At 32.5% G+C, this 18744-nt stretch overlaps 2 protein-coding genes across 3 annotated transcripts; both read left to right on the top strand.

Annotated features, from left to right (window-relative positions):
• Positions 1–5104: 5104 nt before the first annotated feature.
• LOC145955743 (2-alkenal reductase (NADP(+)-dependent)) lies at positions 5105–9618 on the top strand. Of its 2 annotated transcripts, none has more exons than XM_083070861.1 (5): positions 5105–5392; positions 8007–8184; positions 8657–8823; positions 8966–9048; positions 9152–9295. In XM_083070861.1, exons 1-5 carry the CDS (start codon positions 5168–5170, stop codon positions 9159–9161), a joined length of 663 nt encoding a protein of 220 aa, XP_082926987.1. In that variant the 5' UTR covers positions 5105–5167; the 3' UTR covers positions 9162–9295. The 2 variants fall into 2 exon arrangements, with proteins under 2 accessions (XP_082926987.1, XP_082926986.1); XM_083070860.1 differs by having other exon boundaries at positions 5106–5392; positions 9141–9618.
• Positions 9619–16873: 7255 nt separating this feature from the next.
• Positions 16874–17680, top strand: LOC145956260 (uncharacterized). Its single transcript, XM_083071831.1, has 2 exons — positions 16874–16949; positions 17286–17680. Exons 1-2 carry the CDS (start codon positions 16874–16876, stop codon positions 17678–17680), a joined length of 471 nt encoding a protein of 156 aa, XP_082927957.1.
• Positions 17681–18744: the final 1064 nt, after the last annotated feature.

Below are 18744 nucleotides of genomic sequence, written 5' to 3'. Positions count from 1 at the left end.
TTTAGTTAAATAATTTAAAATAATTAATGTTTCAATTATATTGTTAATTAGCAAATAATTTATTCCAAAACTAATTAAATTTTTTATATTAATTATTAGTAAAATTTAATAACTTTTAAATTAAAAATTAATTGGATCAATGAAATTCAACACACACCATGAGTTATTGAGCGGAATAACTTTACCAAGAGTTATTTTGTAAGTTATCTTAAATCAAACATATAATATTCAAAAAAATGTATTTATCCTTGTTTTATTTTTTAATTATCAACTATTAATAAAATACTAACTTAAAATCTTATCTAATTATATCATAATATTTTCATATCAAATTTAAAACCAGTTCTTACATTTTCGACAAATATAAATTTTTCTGAAATATTCCATCAATAATATAGTTTTTAAAAAAGTTTAATTATATTATATATATTGATATATATATATATATATATATATATGTCTTAATATTCACATATATAATGTAATATATTAAAATAAATAATTTTTTGATAAAATAAAATTTGTCCATGCATGTTTATCTTTTGTGTTTTTTATTTATTGTATACGTTGATTGAAAAAATCAAAATAGTAAAATTGTATATATTAATTAAAAAAATCAAAATAAGAAAAATATGAAGATTTATGTTCCATTTAGAATTGTTATTATAAGATATATTTTAAAATAAATTATCATCTAAAAATATATATTAGATATTAAAAACATATTTATATCATAAATAAATTAAACTGGATTTTTATAAAATTTAACATATTTATTTTTATATTTTTAATAGTGTTATAAAGGTGGAATTTAAAATAAAATTTATAAAATTTAACATTGTAAATTATTCAATAATATGTGATTTGATAACTCAAAAATTAAGTTATAAAATGATAATTATATTTATTTATATACTCTAACACATCTTACATACAAGATAAATTCATAAGTTTGTTGAAAGATAAATTTATATTCTAGTCATGATTTTGAAATTATATAAAGAAAAAAAATCGTGTACCTCATGTTAAAGGAAGTATATATAAAATTGTTAATAAAATATAAGTTTATTAAGATAATATACATAATACTTAAAAAAAAAATTAATTTTAATAAAAAAAATTGTCTTGTAGATTGCGACGGTTTATAGTAAATCGTCCCAATGCTGAAAATTTTGCGACGGTTTATGACTAACTGTCGCAATATTAAAAAAAATTTGCGACGGTTTATGATTAACTGTCGCAATCTTCAACAAATTTTGCGATAGTTTATCATAAACCGTTGCAATGTTCACGGTTTACGATAAATCGTCGCAATGTTGAACAATTTTGCGACGGTTTTTGATAAACCGTCGCAATGTCAAACAAATTTTGCGACGGTTTATCATAAACCGTCGCAATGTTCTACAAATTTTGCGACGATTTATGATAAACCGTCGCAATGTTGAACAATTTTGCGACGGTTTTGAAAAACTGTCGTATGAAGGGTCGCAATATCAAAGCGACGACGGTTTCTAGATAACCGTCGCAATTTGTTCGTCGCAATTTATCATTTTCCTGTTTAGTACTTGTGAAAGTGTGTTGGGAGACTCTTAAGTGTCCACCCAAACTTTCACATAAGATCACATCTAGTTGCATATTTGTTTCCTTTATTGTTTTCTTTAGTTTTCTTGTCAAGCGTTAGAATGTCTAAAAGGTTCCAAAGATTTCTTATAATACATTAGGTTGCATTTCATTAGTCTTACAAAAAATCTTTTTCTAACAAAATTTGAATCATGCCTAAGAATACTTCACACATTTCTCAAAGTGGTAGTGACTTTAGTTCACGTCCTATTAGGTAAAATGTCAATCTTAGATCCCTCTGGTTTAAGGTTTTGTTGTTAATAAACAAAGAGACTTTTGATCAATAGAGTAAGTTTTCGAAATGACTAAGACAAATCTTCTAGTAAGACACAACTTTTCAGTAAGACGAATCCTTGTTCAAGATGAAAGTTGCACTAAAATGAAGCTTTATATACAAAGAGAGATATGCATTGAATTGTTATCAATTTACACTAGGAGGAGATATACTAAGACATGACGAGATAGAGGTTTCGACCAAGTTACAAATATGTGCACACAACATGTGAAACTAAGCCTCCAACGCCTGATTATCCCCAAGGCCATGAATCTCCAAGCTTTTAGACAAAAGAGACCTTCTATGGCAGTATATTACATACCCATCACAAAAACAAGTTATATACATGATGCATGTTACACACAAGACATGATGCATATTATTCATGTTATTTTTTACATTCTCAAGCTCATATTATACAAGTCATATGCAAATCACATCTTAGCAATCATACCCAAACTTTCATCCTGGCTAAGCTTCGACTTATACTTTTACATCGCATAACTGTCACATGATCCACACATAGCACATCATACATTCCATGAACAACCACCTAAATACACCCAAGGTTGTAATCACCATTAATTTACACACAAATTCCATAATAAATTAACATATTATAATTAATTATATGTCACAAATTATTTCATTTTGTTACATTTAATAAAGTTCATCAATATATATATATATATAGAAAACCGATCAACTAAGCATTTACAACGTAACACCCAACGTGGGGCACCCTACGCTAGACATAATTCATACAGAGAGTACATGCTTCTCACTAGAAGAAACATGCCCAATGAACATGTACAAAGGTAGGACTGAGCAAAATTAACTTAACTTAACTAAAACTATTAATAACTGAATTATTTTAAACTAAAAAACTAAAATTATTTAAAATAAAACTGAACTAAACTATTTTTTAATTCAGTTTTAAAAAACTAAACTTATTTAAGTTACAATTTGATTAACTAAAATTAACTACACGTTAAAAAATAAAACCACGCACGAGCAGTTTGGAATTGCCTCTGTTCGCCACTGATCTTGCGTGGAAGCTGTCACTGCCCAGTGCCCATAGGCGCTAACCGTGATCACGAGTTTTCCAATCCAACGGTTCACGGTGGATCACCGGTTTTGGAGCAGATTAGAGGGCTTGGATGGAGGGTTGTGGTGTTCGGGTCCCCATCTGGTGGACCGTCAAGTGGGGTTCACGAAATTGGTGGAGGAGAAAGGTGTGCATGTGGTGGGCCAGTTCTTCCATGGAGGCTATCATGGGATTTTTATTCATATATTTTTTATTTGAAACATTATTAAATAAAAAGTAATATTTTAAAGAGAAAATTGAGAGTTTATTCAATAAATAAATACTATACGTGGTTGAAGTTATATTAATTAAATTAGATTTAATTATTATTTTGTTTCATATAATTTCATAAATTTTATTATTTTGTATAAAGACTAAAACTTTGAATGAAAATAAGTGACCAAATGAATAGTTTTAGCCTTTTTGGTATAGTTCATCAACAGTTCATAAACTGGTGGCACAGTTTAGAAGCAGTTCATAAATAGTTCAGTTCAAAAATAGTGCAGTTCAGAAATAGATTAAGGTGTATAGCAGTTCAGTTTAGTTCATATTATAGTTCAGTATAGTTCAATACAGTTCAGTACAATACAGTTTAATAGAATAAAAACAGTTCAGTTCAGTTTTTGTAATCTAATTTTCAGTTCAGTTCAGTTCATGAGAACTATTTTTAAGTTCAGTATAGTTTTTATAAGTTCCGTTCAGTTCAGTTCATTTTGCCCACCTCTATACAAAGGAAGCCCGTGGAGCTCCCACGACCAGTGTGAAGCATCCCATGCTCAATGTAAGTGACAAAAGGGCAACCTATGCTCCTGCCACTCTTATGCCCGACAACCCTTCACAGTGTCATAAAATTTTTTGCCACCATAGAAACACGAAAATCAAGTAGTACATATACAAAACTCAGTTTATGAATTTCAATTAGTGGACACTTTCTAAGTCTTACTCGTACATTAGTAAAACCCTAATTGCATGCTTTCTCATGCAAGATTAATTTCTTACTAATTAAGTTTACTCTATCCTAAAGGTTCTCATAGAAACCTACAAGCACCCTAAGATCCATGATCACATAAATTAACATTGAATTAAAAATCCATAACTATTGATCACAATAATTAGATCTCATTTATAGATCACACAACAAAATCAAAATTTTTCTCTCCCCACATACACACACAATCAACAAGGTTGGGGACCACCTCACTACCCCACAAATATCACTTATCCTAAAGTGAGAGTACTAACTTTTCTATAAGCAATTGCAGACAATCACACACCTTTGGAGTGGTCACCTTCCACATCTCCCGACGACTCCTCAGTTTCTTTAAAGCACAAAAGGCATAGCTTAAATGTTAAAGTAACTAGTGTACCCCTAATACGCTCACAACCTTATAAATTTTCTCCTTTCCTTATCTTTTTTTTTTTTTTTTTTTTTTTTAAGATAAAAAGATAACATATTCTTAAATAACCTACAGTTTACATTATATATTTTCATAATACACTTAATTAGATAATTATTTAAATACATACATAATTAAATAACTTAAGTCCATTATTCCTCAGAAAATTTTCTCAATTAATTAAAATATTTTATTAATTATTTAGAAGAAAAAAAACTCTAGGTATTATAATATTAAATATACTTTTTATCAAGTAAAAATTATCAAGAGTTGGTTAGATAAACTTTCCACAAGTATAAGAAAATAAAATAAAATAAAATAAAAGTATCCATAAACCAAAATTAATTTTTCTCAAAAGTTATAAATTATTTTTTATTGAACCCTAAACTAATATATTTTATAATAACTTTAAATCATAAAAAGAAAAATATTATTACTATTCTAAAATCTTTAAGATATTGAATACAAAAATAAAACCCAAGATCTAATTATACATATTTTTAGTACGAAAACCAAATTAAAAATTCTCAAATAATTCAATGACTTGCTTTTATTTATTTATTTATTTATTTATTTTTACATCAAGAGCTTACCAATTAATTTGACATAAATCATTCTATATTGTTTCGATATATTCAAAGTTTTTATTTATTTTTTATTTAATACCAGTCATTCGATTTCACCATTTTATCCTTCCTTCTTCTTCTATAAAGATATCCACTGTAAACAAGGTGACACACAACACAAGACAACCCAAAACAACACATTAAGAGGCTAGTTAGAATTGCGATGGCACAAGTGAGGAACAAGCAAGTGGTTCTGAGGGACTATGTGACAGGTTCTCCTAAGGAATCCGACATGAACATGGTTGAAGGAACAATAGAATTGAAGCTTCCAGAAGGTTCCAATGATGTGCTACTCAAAAATCTCTACCTATCATGTGACCCTTACATGCGATTCCTCATGACCAAAATGGAAACCATCGACGCCTTTCAAACCTATACACCTGGTTCCGTTAGTCCTCAAACTTTTCTCACTTGTTTTTTTTCTTTTTTTGCTTTTATTTTGAAATATTTAGTTCTCATGCATCCATCATCAACCACTTATATAAAACCTAACCTATACATAGGTGTACAAATTTTTGTTTTAAGTAAAAATTATTTATCACAAGAGTTTCTAAATTAAAAATTGAAATTTGATTCAATTTAGACAGTTAAATTTAGGGTTGTTTGTACAAGTGATTTAAACTGAGTTCCTTAATATATTTCTTAATTAAGAATTGAAATTTGATTTAATTTAGACATAAAGTTGTAATTAAAGATACAACTTTTATTTTTAATGAGACTGATTCGATGAAAAGAAAATTATACTTCCAACTTTTATATATATATATATATATATATATATATAATTAAATGATTATTTAAAAAAAATATATTACATAAAAAGTTTTTTTTTCAGATTATATATAAAAAAATTTATAGTAATCCAATTTTTTTTTACATTTATATAAATTAAAATCGATATAATATATATATATATATATATGTGTATTTTAAATATATTAAAGTATAAATAATTTGATTGTCTTCTTAATTATTGTAATTAAATTTTAACAAATTTGGTATATAAGATAATATAAAATTGTAATTCAATAATAAGATCAACAAAATTTATTTTTTATATAAATCTATTGAATGGTATAATAATTGTAAAAGCTATATCAATATAATTTAATCAATTCTCATATATGTTGTGCTCATATATGTACACACATATATATATGTACATGTATATATATGTGTGTGTACATATATATACACATATATACATATACACACACACACACACACACACACATATATATATATATATATATATATATATATATATATATATATATATATATATATATATATATATATGTGTGTGTGTGTGTGTTTGTATGAGTTAAATCTTACCCTTTTAATAAATAACTTTTGATATAATACAAATTTAATTTATTCAAATATTAAATTATGTTATATTATACACAAGATCATATATATCAAATTTCATATGATTTCAAAACTATTTAGTAATAAATATATTAATTTAAATCCACTTGTTTTTTAGCTTGAATAAGTTAACAATTTATAACTACAATTTTTTTATAATATCAATTTTCTTCAATCCATTGCTTACCATTATGAATTCTAAACAATGGAGAACTACCCTACAACATCTTCCGGTGTCATACTCGTAACTCGTTCCTTTCAAGTTTCCTCACCACTCCATTTCAACCTACTAATTTTTAAACCACTATATCATATCTCTTTCAAAACTCTCAAATATAGCACTATTATTTTTGTATTACACTTTACACATGTAGAATAAGAACTCAATATAATACTTAAGTTATAAGATTCTTTGAGCAAATGAACTAATCTTTTCAATTAAGCTCTTGTCATGTAGGGGTGTTCACAAAACTATTTAAAACTAAACTTTTTAAATAACTAAAATAAATTAAATTATTTTTTAATAGTTTAAACCAAACTATTATTTTTAGTGTAGTTTATAAAGCTAAACTATTAAAATTAATAGTTCAGTTCACTAAAACTAAATACAAGAAGCACATTTACGGAGAATCGAAGAGTCACCAGGGTCTGCGCCAAGCTCCTCGGACAGGTCGCGCGCTGGGACGAACACCCCCGCTTTGTTGCCTACGTTTGCTTTCTCATTTACTCCTTGTTCTCGCTTCTTGTAGTTTTTTGAGATCCAATCAATAACACCACCACGAAATTTCTTTTTTTTCTTCTTCTTTTGTAGTAATTCATTTTCAGTTAAATGTTTATTTAGTTTACAGAATTATTTTAAATGGACAATCATTACAGAATATTCGAGATAAATATTTTTTGCTGAACATAATTTATACTATTTCATATTTAAGACGAAGATTCAATCTCTGAATATATAAATTAAAACAAACGCGTCATTATTTTAAATTTAATTTATAATTAATATCAATAATTTGGTAGTTTAATTTAAAAATGTTGATTTTAATTTTTTTTTAATGTAGTTCAATTTAGTTTATAATTAATGATAATTTAATTTATAATTAATAATAATTTAATTTAATTGATATTAATAGTTTAGTTCAAACTCTTAGAACTATAGTGCACTAATCTAGATAATAGTTTAGTTTAGTTTAGTCAATATTTATTTTAGTTCAATTTAGTTTAGTAAACTATTTATTATAGTTTAGTTTAATTTTCTTCTAGTTTAGTTTAGTTTAGCAATTTGAACACCCCTATTGTCATGTACTTAACTCTAACAAATTGATATCAAAACATTGAAGGCGTTTTTTTAAAGTGAAAAGCTAAGGACATCATATTGGGCTGCTTATTAATGGTATATGTATCAAGTCAATATTTTCAAAATAAAATTTTAAGAAAACAGTTCAGCGATGAGAATGTAGTGGTTCAAGAAGTTTGGTGTTTTGTGAAACTTTAACGATTAGTGTAAATAGTTATTAAATTGAACTGTTGAAGACAAACTTTGATTAAAAATAAAATGTTTGTAGTGTTGTACTGAAAATACATTTTATTAATCATAAACTTAGTGTTTACTAATCGTTATTTAAATGCAGCCATTAACCGGATATGGGGTGTCTAAAGTCCTTGAATCTGGAGACCCCAAATTTAAGAAAGGAGACTTAGTATGGGGAATTACTAAATGGGAAGAATTCAGCTTGATCCCTTCATCTCTAATACATTTCAAAATTGATCACACTGATGTCCCTCTTTCGTATTACACCGGTATTCTTGGTATGTATCCAATAAGCACAATTTATGTTGATTCTTATTCAATCATTTATGCCCCTCATGCCAGTATGATATGCTAGCCTCATTTTATATCGGTTATGTTGGACTATTTTTTTCTCTCGATTTTCTTAGTACATATATATCATACGTGTTTTTTTACTAATAAATCCTTGATCCGAGTAGAATTAAGTTTGATTTCTTTAATAAAAGTCTTGAGTTCAAGTTTTCTGTATAAAAAACAATGTGGTTAAGAGAGGAAATCTCACTAAAAATAATCGGCCAAATTTTTTGACAAATACTATGTTTTTTCACTACAGAGATTTAGAGAATATTTAGATACAAACTCTTAATTCAATTGGTTGTGTAATATTTAGACAAATACTCATGAGTAATTCGTACTTCTTCAAAATAAATCATTGTTTTCTCACTTATAATTGTGCATTATTATTCATGTTAGTTTCTTCTTTGAACACAGGTATGCCAGGAGTGACTGCTTATGGTGGTTTCTTTGAAATAGGGTCTCCAAAGAAAGGAGAGAATGTTTTTGTTTCAGCCGCCTCTGGTGCTGTTGGCCAACTTGTTGGTCAGTTTGCTAAATTGACCGGTTGTTATGTAGTTGGAAGTGCTGGAAGCAAAGAGAAGGTATTCTTCCAATCATTGTCACTATATATGTATGCATGAATGATAATTAAGTTGTACGTTTATGTCAAATATCAGAAGTTACAGTCTATAATATTCACTTTATGTCACAAAATTTTCATTTGAATGTGTTTTTTACAATTAGGTGGATCTATTGAAGAATAAGTTAGGATTTGATGAAGCTTTCAACTATAAAGAAGAGTCAGACCTCAATGCAACTTTGAAAAGGTCAATATTAATAGTTTCGTGATATGAAAGTTTTAATTAAATTGGTTCATACACATGCACTAATGATTAATGGATATTGATTTATATATTAGATATTTTCCAGAAGGCATTGACATTTACTTTGAAAATGTTGGAGGCAAGACACTTGATGCTGTACTCCAGAATATGAGACTCCAAGGTCGCATACCTGTTTGTGGAATGGTCTCACAATATAATCTTACTCAACATGAAGGTGTAACAAATTTGTCAAATCTCATATTCAAGCAACTTCGTATGGAAGGTTTTATAGTTACTAAATTTTATCACTTATATCCCAAATTTTTGGAGTTTCTCTTGCCTCATATCAGAGAAGGGAATGTTGTGTATGTAGAAGACATAGTTGAGGGTCTTGAGAATGGTCCTAAAGCCTTGGTTGGCCTTTATAATGGTCGCAATGTTGGCAAACAAGTGGTGGTTGTTACTCGCGACTGAATGCATTTGGACATATTAGTCCATCCTTTAATTAGGTTTTTGTTCTGTTTTTGTGTCGAATGTTAATTAAGGCTTCTTTGTATGGTTTATCATTTTCAATTGCTGTGTCTGTGATATTTTTTCTTATATATATAAATATGATATTAGTATAAAATATTCATCAATAATATTAATAATTACCTTTTGTTAGAAAACATATCGAGTCACTTTGAATAGAATCTCCCTTCTCAATTATATTTTTTAATCTATAAAATTTAAACAACTTTATATAAAGGTATCAAATAGAGTACTATTCAAATAAGCGCTGCAAGCTAATGCTAATTAAAATGTAAATTTCGCTGACTTTATAATTATGTGATAAAGTCTTTTGTGATGGACTTTAAACTTCTTTTTTTTTACCGTGTTGTTAAGGTCACTCGAAACCATGTGACTCGAAAAGGGTGTGAAAATCACTCGAAACAAAAGATAAAGGTCAACACCTACCATATTGAAAGCCTTATTTGTTCACACGTGAATGTGTTCGAATAGAATTAATTAAATTGAACAAATGAGTGCTTGAAAGTTTATTTGTTGTTCATTGAAGAGAAGCTAGAACGCGGTCTCGACAGTAACTCGAAAATGTAATAGTAACTCAAAATGGTAAAGAGTTGTTATTAAAGGGATCTTAACAGTTAAGGCGCACTAAGGTGACTATTAAGGGTCGAATCGAGTAAAGTTGAAGCGTGAGGCGAACGATTATGGGAAGTTACAATTTAGAGTCACGTAACAAGCATAGTGGATAGCGGTTATCCCCTAGTGGCGTACATGCATGAAATTAACCGTTCTTGATTGGCTCTATAAATACAGGAGCTACGTACCTTCACAGGGGTCGGAAAACTCATACTAAAACTATACTCTCAATCACTCTCTGCCTACGCATATGGCTTTCTTGCACGGAATTGTTTTTGGGTATGATTCCTTCTCGGCCATTTTTCCGTTTTCTTTTTAGGAGTAGTATTAGTGTAGTTCGTTCTTCTTATTTCTTTTGATTACGTAGTTCTAGCATTCTGGCATTGTAATTTCTATTAATTATGCAAGTGAACCATGATCTGTATTGCAAATGTATCTATCGTTCATGTTGTTTATTTAAGGATTTACTTTCATAAATATTATTACTTGTTAATCGTTGATGAATATTTAGAAACAAGTAGCTTTTAAATCTTTCTGCTCCATCTCGTGGTACTTCAAATATCTCAAAACGAAACATACCTAAATTGAAACGTGTGTCGTGCTAGTCCGAATAAAAAGAATCCATAAAACGAGTTTCACCGTAAACAAATTGGCACGCCCGGTGGGACCCGTTTAAGTCAAACATAATTGGACTAGTTTTAGGTATGCATGTTGCATGAGACTTAGGAGTGGAATAACCATATCTACATCTAATAATCAGAGAGAAACAAACACGAACAATAATAATCACGTAGATGTAGAACAAGCAAACCCTAACCCCGATAATGTGACCAATGTGACCAGGGGGGCAGCAACTTCCCCTGTGTTACTTGAAAATACAGCTAGGCAAACAAATGTCACTCAGGAACTAGTAAACGTCACTAGGGAATATCCCTGGGGTATGCCACACAATTGGCGAAATACCCAACCAGTACAGGTCGAAATGCCAATACCTTTCTTAGGTCCTAATCCACAAATGCACGTATCCCCACAGGGATATAATCCTGGACCAAATGGCTTGGGTTTTGTTATGCAAGACCCATATCAACACGTAGGAACGAGTCAGGAAGGTTCCCTGATTCGACAGGGTAGTTACATCCCTACTGGTATTAGTAATCAAGCCATGATGGCTCTTCGACAACAGATGGACCATAGTAATCATGACATGGTCAATTTGTTGTCAACCCAGATGCACAATATTATGACTCCTCTATATGAATTGATAAACAAAATAGGAGATAAACTAGGTGAGGGACCACCCTCGAGAGCCATGAGTGCAAATCTGAATGAAATGGATAATCTAGATGGGAATGGGATTTTTCGACAAAACGTAGGTCGACCTAATAGGAATCCTAATGACAATATAGATCAAATAGTAGAAAGGATATTAAACAGACATGGATTCGATGTAGGTCGAAATGAACGTCCTTATTTTGTGTCAGCCTTCCCAGATTATGTAACTCAAGTAGAACTACCTAGAGGAACAAAAGTCCCCAAGTTTTCAAAATTTGCGGGAGAATTAACTGAGTCTACGGTCGAACATATAGCTAGGTATGTAGTCGAATGTGGGGATTTAGCAAATAATGAATATTTAAAGATGAAATATTTTCCAAGTTCGTTGACTAAGCACACTTTTACATGGTTCACAACCTTGCCCCCTAATTCGATACACACTTGGATTCAGTTAGAAGGTAGTTTCCATGAACATTTCTTCAGAGAAGAAACGAAAGTTAGTATAGTCGATCTAATGAACATTAAGAGACAAAGCCATGAAACTTTAGATGACTATTTAAATAGGTTCAAGAAATTAAAATCTCGATGTTATACTAATATACCTGAACATGAATTAGTTAGGATTGCAGCAACAGGGTTAGATTTCTCGATACGTAAAAAATTAGTAAATGAACAGTTGAGAGATATGGCCCAGTTAGCCGAAAAGGTAAGAAGGATCGAACAAATCAAGCTAGAAAAAGAAAGATTAAGAAAATTTGATAAATTTGTTCGAAAGGGAAAAATGGCTTATTTAGAAAATTCTGAATTCAGTGATGATCCTAACTATGAGATTTCGAGTGAAGATTTTGAGATAAACTTGGCGGAATTGCGTCCTGGTCCTACTTACCAGTGTCAAATGTTAAAACCAGGACATATTGTAGAAGGAAATTCGACTAAGAGATATAGTTTTGACGTGAGTAAGGCAAAAAAAATATTCGATATCTTATTAAAAGATAAACAAATTGTACTCCCAGAAAATCATAAAATTCCACCATTCGAGCATAGAAAAGGGAAGAAATTTTGTAAGTATCATAATCTGTATGGTCATTGGACTAACAACTGTGTGCGTTTCAGGAATTTGATCGAAAAGGCGATTATTGATGGTTGCCTTGCTTTCAAAGAGAAAGATATGAAAGTTGACACCGATCCATTCGCTGCTCACACTGGATATGTGGAACCAGTTTCGATGGGGATCAATATGGTGGACGTTGCTGTCGAGGACGATGAGAACATTGAACCCATTTCTGATGAGAAGCTCGAGGAATTAATGGAAGATTTTGCTAAGGAACAGGAGCCTATTTATCCAAAAGAGGGAGATAGCTTAGTCGAGTTCTTGTAAAAAAAGAAAGAGGCTGATAGGGAAGTTATGTTGTGTCCCTGATGCAGTGCTTTCTTCGATAGAGCTGCTGCTAAAGCCTTTGAAGAATCCGATATGATGAGGAGATACAAGGCTAAAAAACTTCGAGAAAAACCCAAGCTTAATGCTGGATCAAGTGCTGGGTTAACTATGAGGCAGGTTCACATGCCTCAATATAATGCTCCAGTAGGAAAGATGGAAATGTACAACTCGTCGAGATTCGGCAACACTTTTGTGCCAAATGCAAACGTTCCCGTTGGAAAATGGAATGCACCACCAAGGCCTGTGGTTGGTGGAATGGGTCGAGGAAAGCAAGTGATAACTTATGCTGGGAACCCAGTACATGGAAATCCTGGGAAATTCTCGAATATGGCTGCAGGTTCTGGTAAATTCCCAATTGGAAGTTATGGGCGCGGTTTTCGACAGCCCTTCAATAACTTAACCAAAACTCAGTCGAGGAGACATCAAAGGATGAGAAAGGCTACATTTGATGGGTTTCGAGGAAACCGGTTTTCGATTCCTGTACCTCAAAAAGGGGAATCCTCTCGAAAGTTCATCGAAGACGATGAAGACTTGATCACTGATTGTTTCGAGAGTGGTTTTGATGATTCCTTAGAGGACATCTGTGGGATAGTTTCCATTCTTCCTTCCGAGTATGCGGGAGCAATGGAATCTGTTAATGAGCAAGAGGATATTCATCGGGAAGACTTTTTCGATGATCCGAATTACGAGTCCAAGATCGTGTGGGTTAATCAAATCTCGAGGGTTATCCCAAAGTTCAATTCAGCTGTTTTCGATTCCCCCACCGAAGAGATGAAGGGACACCTTAAACCTCTATTACTGACCTTGATGATTGAAGGTCACAAAGTAAATAAAGTGTTGGTCGATGGAGGTGCAGCTGTGAACATCTTGCCCAGGACAATGCTGAAGTGGTTTGGAAAGTCCATGGTCGATCTAAAGCCTCATAATATATTGATTTCGGACTATGCGGGAAAGTCTTCACATCCTGAAGGAATGATTCTGCTTGATGTGCAGATTGGGAGTGTAAAAAGGACTACCATGTTCGTAGTAACCCCCTCGAAGGCTAACTTCAATGTGTTATTGGGACGCGAATGGATTCATGGGGTAGGTGTTGTCCCTTCCACGGTGCATCAAAAAATCTTCTTCTGGAACGATGATGAGGGGTTGGAGGTTCTCGAGGCTGACCAGAAAACGTATGAAGTTGGTATGTATTTTACTGATCAACAATTGACAGCATTTACAAAGACCAAGCCTTTCGATGCCTACAATTCTGGAGTGATGGATGTGGAAGAAGGAGTGAAGAAAACTTTCTGTTAGGATGTGAAGAAAGGTTTTATAATTCGAGCCGAAAAGGATTCGGCTCCAATCGAAGAATGAAGGATGGAGATCCTTATTCGAGCTTCTTAGCTCGAATATCGGCCTACATGGCCGATTGAACGGCCAACATGGCCGAGGAAAGACAAGACAAGGAGGTTCATAAAAATGAAGTTGAGGATGATGAAGATAGCACGACCTCTTTGGCCGAAGAAAAACAAAAAAAGAAAGAGGGAACAGATTTCGAGGTCAAAAAGAAGGGAGAAAAACAAAAACAAAAGAAGGAAGATATGGACTTCGAAGTCGAAAAGAAGGAAGAAAAAGAAAAAATAGAGAAAAAATGAAGGGACCAGGTCATCTCGAAACAAACAGAAGAAAAAATAGAAACTGATATGGACCAGGAGGTCGAAAACTTTAAAGAATGAAAAGAGCAAGAGCTAGAACCCAAGTTAGACTGTATTTTCGATGATTCACCGTTGGGATTCGAAAGAGCAACCAAGGGAGAACATAAGTTAGAATCTCAAGATCCACATGAGGAAATTAACTTGGGAACTGTCAAAAATAAAAAGGTAACTTATATTAGCAAGTTCTTGCAAGGGGAGTTGAAGGAGGAAATAATTCGAGTTTTGCATGAATATAAAGACTGCTTTGCTTGGGATTACAATGAAATGCCAGGATTAGATCGAGAATTGGTAGAGCATAGGCTACCTATGATCCCAGGAAAGAAACCTGTGAAGCAAAGCCCTCGAAGATTCGCTCCTGAAGTAATCGAGAAAATCAAGGAAGAAATTGAGAGATTATTGAAAGCGAAGTTCATCAGAACTTCAAGATATGCTGAGTGGATATCGAATGTCGTGCCTGTTATAAAAAGAATGGAAAACTCAGAGTATGCATCGACTTTCGAGATCTTAATGCAGCAACTCCCAAAGATGAATATCCTATGCCCATTGCTGAAACTATGATAGACGCTGTTGCAGGTAATGAAATTATGAGTTTACTTGATGGTTATTCTGGATATAACCAAATTTATATTGCAGCTAATGATGTATCGAAAACTGTTTTTCGATGTCCAGGTGCTTTAGGCGTCTATGAATGGGCGATGATGCCATTTGGACTAAAAACCGTAGGTGCCACTTATCAGAGGGCAATGAATTTAATATTCCATGATTTAATTGGTAAGTTTGTACAAGTATATATTGATGATATAACTGTTGGGTCGAAACAAAAAGAGGATCACCTAAGCCATTTAAAATTATCTTTCGAGAGAATGAGAAAACTTGGTTTGAAAATGAATCCACTAAAATGTGCTTTTGGTGTTACAGCTGGAGAATTTCTGGTGTTTGTCATACACCAGAAAGGAATTGAAGTAAATCGAAACAAGACGAAAGCTATCATGGAGACTAAACCTCCATCGAACAAGAAGGAACTTCAATCTCTCCTAGGTAAAGTAAACTTTCTGAGAAGATTTATATCGAACTTGTCTGGTAAAACTAAAGTATTTTCTCCTCTTTTACGTTTAAAAAAGAAGCAAGAATTTCGATGGAATGAAGAGCAGCAGAAAGCGTTCGATGAAATCAAAGTTTTTTTGGCTCATCCTCCAGTGCTTGCACCACTCTCTAAATGGAAGCAACTAAAGTTGTAAATTTCAGCTAGCGATTCGACTATTGCGGGCATGCTGGCGCAAGATGATGATAATGACATCGAGAGAGTCATTTATTATTTAAGTCGAATGTTAGTAGGAGCAGAAATTAGATATACTCCTTTAGAGAAATTATGTTTAAGTCTTTATGTTGCTTGTACAAAGTTGAAGTACTATATTAGGCCTCGTGATGTTGTAATATTTTGTCGAAGTAATGTGATTAAGTATATGTTGTGTAAACCTGTCTTACATTCTCGAGTCGGCAAATGGGCACTTGCGTTAACTGAATATTCTTTAACTTTCGAGCTGTTAAAATCAACTAAGGGGCAAGTAATTGCAGACTTTCTTGCAGATCACTCGAAAGAAACTGAGGAAATTAATTACTTAACCACCAAGCCTTGGGAATTATTTTTCGATGGCTCGAAATATGAATTAGGCACTGGGATAGGGTTATTAATTATTTCACCTGAAGGGATTCCTACTAAGATATCATTTAAAACAGATAGAGGATACTCGAATAATGAAACTGAATATCAAGCAATCATTACTGGACTCGAGATCCTTAAAGAGTTAGGTGCTAAGAATGTAATAATTCGAGGAGATTCACAACTTGTTATTAAACAACTAACTGAGGAATATAAATGTTTGAATGAAAACTAGTCGAACTCAAATCTTGAGCTGTACAACTGTTAAACGCATTTGACGAGGTTGAGTTACAACATATTCCTCGAGACTCGAATACCATCGCAAATGAATTGGCCCAGATGGCATCAGGGTATAAAGTAAGTAAAGAATGTCTTGAGTGTATGATTCATACAGAAAAGGAATTGATAAGCCATCTAAAGATTCTAAGTGTTGGTTCTTCGAGTCAACAAGATTGGAGAAGCAAATTGGTCGAATATTTGCAAAATCCTAATTTGAAGGTCGAGAGAAAAATTAAACTCCAAGCTCTCAATTATGTCTTGCTAAATAATGAATTATATAAAAGAGGTTTCGATGGAGTTTTATTCAAATGCCTTGGAAATCATGAAACTTATATAGCTATGGCAGAAGTACATGAAGGTATTTGTGGTGCACATCAAGCAGGAGAAAAGATGAAGTGGACTTTGTCGAGGAAAGGTTTGTATTGGCCAACCATGATTAAATATTGCATTGAATTTGCAAAAAGTTGTGAAGAATGCCAAAGACATGGGCCAATACAAAGGGTACCAGCAAGTGAATTGCATTCGATCATTAAGCCTTGGCCATTTCGAGGTTGGGCAATTGATATAATAGGCAAATTCATCCACCTTCCTCGAAAAATCATAAGTATATATTGGTTTCCATAGACTACTTTAAAAAATGGGTTGAAGCTATTCCTTTAAAAGAAGTCGAGCAAAAAAGACATAATTGATTTTGTCGAAGATCATATTATTACAAGGTTTGGGATTCCTCAAACAATCACTACTGATCAAGGCACAATATTTACGGGTCGGAAAGTTGCTCGATATGCTGAATCGCGAGGAATTAAGTTGATAACTTCAACACCATATTACGCACAAGCAAATGGACAAGTAGAGGCTGCTAATAAGCTTATTATCAGTTTAATTAAAAGGCAAATTTCGGGTAAGCCTCAAAACTGGCATGAAACACTTGTTCAAATTTTATGGGCATATAGGAATTCCCCCAGAGATGCCACGAAGAATACTCCTTATAAACTGGTATATGGGCATGACGCCATTCTGCCTTTAGATATTAATTTGCAATCAATTCACGTGCAAAAACAAAATGATTTGCCTATTGGGGATTATTGGAACTTAATGTATGATGAATTAATATCTTTAGACGAAGAAAGGTTAATAGCGTTATAGAGTCTTGTTCAACAAAAAGAAAGAGTCGAGAAATCATACAATAAGAAAGTCAAAGCACAACGATTTCGAGTTGGGGACTTAATGTTAAAGGTGATCCTTCCCATGGATCAGAAATCTCGATACCTAGGGAAGTGGTCTTACAATTGGGAAGGCCCCTTTGTAATCGAACAAGTATATTCAAAAAATGCATACGTTATTAAAGAGGTGAGTTCGAATGTAAGCAAAATAATGAATGGGAAATACTTGAAGTGCTTTCATAAAAGAACTAAATAACAAGATGTTCGATAAATACAAACAAAAGAGAAAATTGAAAATGTTCAGAAATTCAATGATTACAAAACTTAGACTTGAAATCTTTATAAGCTCGATAGGCCTTGTCCAAATTCTGCCTTCGAGAAGAGCACTGAGCCTCTAGATGCTTCTTTTGTTCCAAGGCCTTCGCAAGCTTGGAAGATATGACCTTGCCTTCCTCCTTAAGACCTATTTGACGTTGCTTGATTTCTTGGCTTTGAACTTTTACAGCATCTTTCTTCGAGCGAGTTTTATCCAATTCATGTTGCAAAGCCTCGATAGTTCTTTCGATATCTCCCTCCTCTTTTTGCAATTTTTGCAAAGCGGAAATCATGTCTTCCGTTGATTTCTTGATAGAAATTAATTCATGACGGAGGTTCTCAAGCTTGGCACGGTCTCCCTCATTCTCGATCTCAACCTGGTCTACTTCTTGGAATGCAGTAGACCATTGAGCTCGAAGATCCCATGCGAGACTAAAGGGTTTGATAAATTCCTGCAACTCAGAATGGACCTCAGGAGGAAGATCCGAATAAGACAACAGGTCTTCGACCATCTGCTCCACCTCTGTCTTAAATTCGGGAACAAGAAAGGCTTGATCAAGATCTTCTACGTATGCTTTCGATCGGAAAGATTCGAGCAAAGGTTGCTAAGATGGTGTCTCAAACACTTGCTCGACAACCCTTTCTTTTTCCTGCCCAGATCCGGATGGACCACTTGTCCAGTTGTCCAGCACCTCGATACTGTTAATATCCTCATCCTCGTCGTTAAAGAAG

Source organism: Cajanus cajan, chromosome 3 (genome assembly GCF_000230855.2).
Source record: "Cajanus cajan strain Asha chromosome 3, NIPB_CcT2T_4, whole genome shotgun sequence".
NCBI lineage: Eukaryota > Viridiplantae > Streptophyta > Magnoliopsida > Fabales > Fabaceae > Cajanus > Cajanus cajan.
The sequence above is the reverse complement of the archived record's forward strand: the minus strand, read 5'-3'. Positions and strand labels throughout refer to the sequence as shown.

Coding starts and splice junctions, on each gene's coding strand:
- LOC145955743 (XM_083070860.1), top strand. CDS start 5,168: ATGGCACAAGTGAGGAACAAGCAAGTGGTTCTGAGGGACTATGTGACA. Junction 8,185..8,656: donor GTATTACACCGGTATTCTTG/GTATGTATCCAA, acceptor CTTTGAACACAG/GTATGCCAGGAGTGACTGCT. Junction 8,824..8,965: donor GTGCTGGAAGCAAAGAGAAG/GTATTCTTCCAA, acceptor TTTTACAATTAG/GTGGATCTATTGAAGAATAA.
- LOC145956260 (XM_083071831.1), top strand. CDS start 16,874: ATGGCAGAAGTACATGAAGGTATTTGTGGTGCACATCAAGCAGGAGAA. Junction 16,950..17,285: donor GTGGACTTTGTCGAGGAAAG/GTTTGTATTGGC, acceptor CTACTGATCAAG/GCACAATATTTACGGGTCGG.